At 33.7% G+C, this 4,370-nt stretch overlaps 1 protein-coding gene across 1 annotated transcript in view; it reads left to right on the forward strand.

The window, feature by feature from the left end:
* The window catches only part of LOC106876172 (uncharacterized), a 118,983-nt gene extending 114,623 nt beyond the window's left edge, over positions 1-4,360 (forward strand). The window contains exon 2 of the mRNA XM_014924602.2: positions 4,162-4,360. Coding sequence (XP_014780088.1) covers positions 4,162-4,360 — 199 coding nt within the window. The remainder of the gene's footprint in view (positions 1-4,161) is intronic.
* Positions 4,361-4,370: the final 10 nt, after the last annotated feature.

The following is a 4,370-nucleotide window of genomic DNA, read 5'->3' on the forward strand; positions in this document are numbered from 1 at the left end:
ATACATACATACATACATACATACATGTATTTATTTATATATATATATATGCATATATATATAAATATGGATATATATGTATATATATATATATATATATATATATATATATATAGAGAGAGAGAGAGAGAGAGATTTACACCCACACATGTATATATATATATATTGATTTATATATGTGTATGCATATATATTGACTTATGTCTGTATACATGTATGTATTATATATATATACACGTACGCACACATATATATGCATCTATATATTATATGTACGTATATATATATGTGTGTGTGTGTGTGTGTGTGTTTGTGTATATACATGTATGTATATATGCTCGTGTGACACAAATATATATGTGTACATATACATGTATATATGTATATGTGTGTAAATATGTGATTATACGTGTCTGCATTCTTAAATGCATATATGTATTTATTTACATAAGTTTATACATATGTATTTCTGTGTGCTAATATTTACGCTGTGTGTGTATGTGTGTGTGTGTGTGTGTGCGCGCGCGTGTATGTGTGTGGGTGTACGAGCGCGTGGAATTAGTATATTGTTTAAAGACTTCCGTGAAGCAGCGACTGAGTAATGAAACGGATTGTTGATTATTCCAAAGCTCAAAAGTCGATACTATGAAAGTCATTTGGGCTAAAGTGTTAATAATTTCCATCAGACATGGTCTGATGTCTGTACACAGATGCACAAATACAATCACATAAATATAGATTTTTTTACATATATACCTATATATATATATATATGGGATTGTACCAAAGACACTTGGTTGCAATCCATCTATTTAATATACACACTCTTATGGATTTAATATAAAGTGCATTTTTCATAATTGCATACAGTTACAAAGATGTAAATATAGACACCATAAAATACAAACACACACGCACACGCGCACACACTAACACACTCACACACACACACACACTCAAAAGAAGCACATATACGCCACCATATGTGTGCATACGGCCTATATATACACACATATATTACGCGTATTTATTTGCTGTTACGGTAAGGAGATTAGGAGGAGTAGGTGGTAAAAGACATATAGGGTGATTGACTGTAGATGTAAAATGAAAGTGAGTGGCAGGATAAAGTGTTTTTTTTTTTTTTGTCAAATACATAAATACAAGCTCTAAACATGTTTTGTCTCCAATTTTTATCCCTTTTGAAAATATACTACATAATATAGTATATGTCTAATTGTAGTGATCATACCGGTAAAGAGAAACTATATTTATTTATTAGCAATTGAAATATCTGCTCTCTAATTTATACATTTGTTGTCATTATTGACGGCACAGTCACGTAAAAAGGCAAGCACACCTTTCTGTACTAAAGTTGCATGCAAGAACAATGTATAAATGCAAAATCATTCGAGCATAGACAAACGCTTACAAAATAACCATGTACACTAACACATACGAAAATATAAACTTACATATATCGATACACATAAAATCACAAACATATTTACAAATCCCTAGAATTATCTTCACTCATCTGTAGAAACTTAGACACTATGTTAAGTTTGATTTGTTGAATTCTGTGCGAAATAGTGGGTATAAGACGTTTAGAAACAATCGTTTCGGTGCCGCCCTCTTGGTGTCGCTATTTATTTGATATTTTAATGTTGCACTGAGTTTAATGTTTCCCGCTTCCCCCCTCTCTCTCTCTTTATCTCTCTCCCTCTCTCCGCCAATGTGTTTTTGTGTGTGAGAGAGCATATTTCTCTATGTGTATGAGGAAAGGGAGAATGTTTAATGTGTTCGTGTTCAATAAATAAATTGTAATCTCTCTCTCACCCATTATCTATCACTCTTTCTATCAACAAAACTTTTTCCATCCCATTTTGCACCATTCGATCGTCACATCTCGAGATTTACAGTCTGCGTAGTCAGCCTAATGGTATCTTCCACATAAGCCGTTCCAATATTTGGTTTCTTTCGCTCCGTTTTTTAAAATTCGATCCAGTATTTAAATTGCTTAAGTCCGATGGTATGGCTGCTGCCTGAAGAACTTACATGGGTTCCATGTGCGTGAATCTTTTAATAGCGTGGGCTATACATGTGAGGCGGTCATGAAAAGCAACACACACACACACACACACACACACACACACACACACACACACACACAAACACACATATATACATACATACATACATACATACATTTATTTTTCTTTTTCAAAATGTAACCACATGTGAATCCTTGGTGATTTTCTTCCTCCGTCTTCTCTTCTTTTGGACTTTCCTCTATTTCTGAAGAAGAGCTTTGCTCAAAACATTAAATCCTCTTTCTTTCCTTTCCTGAGCGTCTGATAATACATTATTTGTACCACGTCCTCACATTGTTGTTTTTTCATGTTTGTTCTTCTTTGTTTGGATTCACTATATATATATATATGCATATTTGTATATATTTGTATATATTTGTATATATGCATATTTGTATGTAGCGTATGGAAGCAGGCGTAGTATTTGTCATTAAAAATAACTTAGTGTCAAAGTTGAGCGCCTTACCAAAGGGTATTAATGAGAGAATCATGGCTCTGAGCATGAAATTAAGAGATGATTGCCATGCAACAATTACAAGTACATATGTACCGACTTTAGATAGCAGTGAAGAATCAAACTCGAATATTAGGAAGCTTTAAAAGAGTGTTTGCGTGGTATAGCCAATTCTGATAAAACTATTTTGCTTGGTAACTTTAATGCTAGAATTTGCACTGATTGGACTATATGGAACTATTTTGGAACGTATGGGGTTGAGTAAATGACCGTTAATAGTTTGTTACTCCTTCAACTTTGCACTGAAATGGACTTCTTTATATCAAGTACTCAGTTTAAACATAAAGAATGTAGTGTACAGGACTTGTGTACTTTCATCCCTTCTTTATTCATAAATGACACTGGTAGTAGAAAAAGGTGCACAAAGTAACGGATTCTGAAGTACTTGAATGTGCTAGTGCGTATGGCATTGAAGCTGAAATTCATCGACACAGACTTCGCTTGACTGGACATCTGATAAAGGAATTTGATCAAAACACACCCAAACAACTGTAACGGTCAGATAAAAGAAGCAAAGAGGCCTTGATGTAAACCAAAAATGCGATTCATAGATTTAATTAGTAATTCGCAAAAAAATTTCAAAATGACGCCTGCAGACTGGGAGAGCAGTGTAATGAATCGACCAAAATGGAGGAGAAAATCCGAGAAGGTGTTGCCTTGTTTGAAGATAATAAGCAGGAGCATGCACTTATAAAAAGAGAGGCAAGAAAGGGTTTGCTTGTGGCCATTGACCCTTCTCAACCTGTGACACTTGCAACAGTATTTATCTCTCCTAAACTGGACTAGCCAGTCATAATTGGGCGCACTTATTTAAGCCCCCTACTGACTTTTCACAGTCAATATCTGATGAATTATCTTGCTCTGTTTACAATAAAATCTGCAAAAGTAAATCTGGGTTGACAAGGCACATGAAATGTCACCATAACAATTTCCAGCAGTCTTTTCAGCAAAGTCAAGCGTTTCCATGTCGTCTTTAAGGAAAACTTTGTAAATTTCTTGTTGGACTAAAGAGTCATTTCCGTCACATAACACGGAGACTATCTTTAACCATCTTCTACTAGTATTAAACTGTAAATATTCAGCTCCATATTTGTTGTTGGTTTTTAATCAGTTTGGTATTATATGTATATACTCTGTCAGTGCTGCTGTTAGGAAGAGTTACATGTTAAATTTCTTTGAACTACTTGAAGTTTTGCGAATTTTCGACAGAATATTTTAAAAAATTGTAGTTTGTGCAGCCAAATAGAGGTTGTCGACTAGCTAAAAATACATGACATTCAATGCGTGTAACTACTATATTCTTAATTGAAAGCAATTTTCGTCAACAAAATTCAAAACTTACATCAGAACTATACTTTTTGAGAATAATCAGATAAATATTTCTGATTATTCTCAGAATCAGATGAAAATTTCTGATTATTCTCAAAAATTTGAAAAAACTTCAAGTGGTTGAAAAACTTCAAGCTCCTTAATTTGGATTCTTTGTTTATAGAAATTCTCTATCAATTCATATATTTATATATATATATTTAACGTGCATATTTTTATATTTTTCAGGTTCCGTAATTGTTTGAAGAAAGTTTCCAGCAACTCTTCGATAACCCATCTCATTGGACGTATCTACTTTGATTTCCTTGGCTCTCGGTGTTTCGTCTTCACCAAAGAAAAATACTGCGTGGAGCGATCTTGGTGGGGAAAATGTCGCACATATGGCACCCAGCTGACAGCTAAAATCAAGTTACAGGAGTGCTATTAAAGCGATATAT

The sequence above is a fragment of the Octopus bimaculoides genome, chromosome 1, assembly GCF_001194135.2.
Source record: "Octopus bimaculoides isolate UCB-OBI-ISO-001 chromosome 1, ASM119413v2, whole genome shotgun sequence".
NCBI classification, from domain to species: domain Eukaryota; kingdom Metazoa; phylum Mollusca; class Cephalopoda; order Octopoda; family Octopodidae; genus Octopus; species Octopus bimaculoides.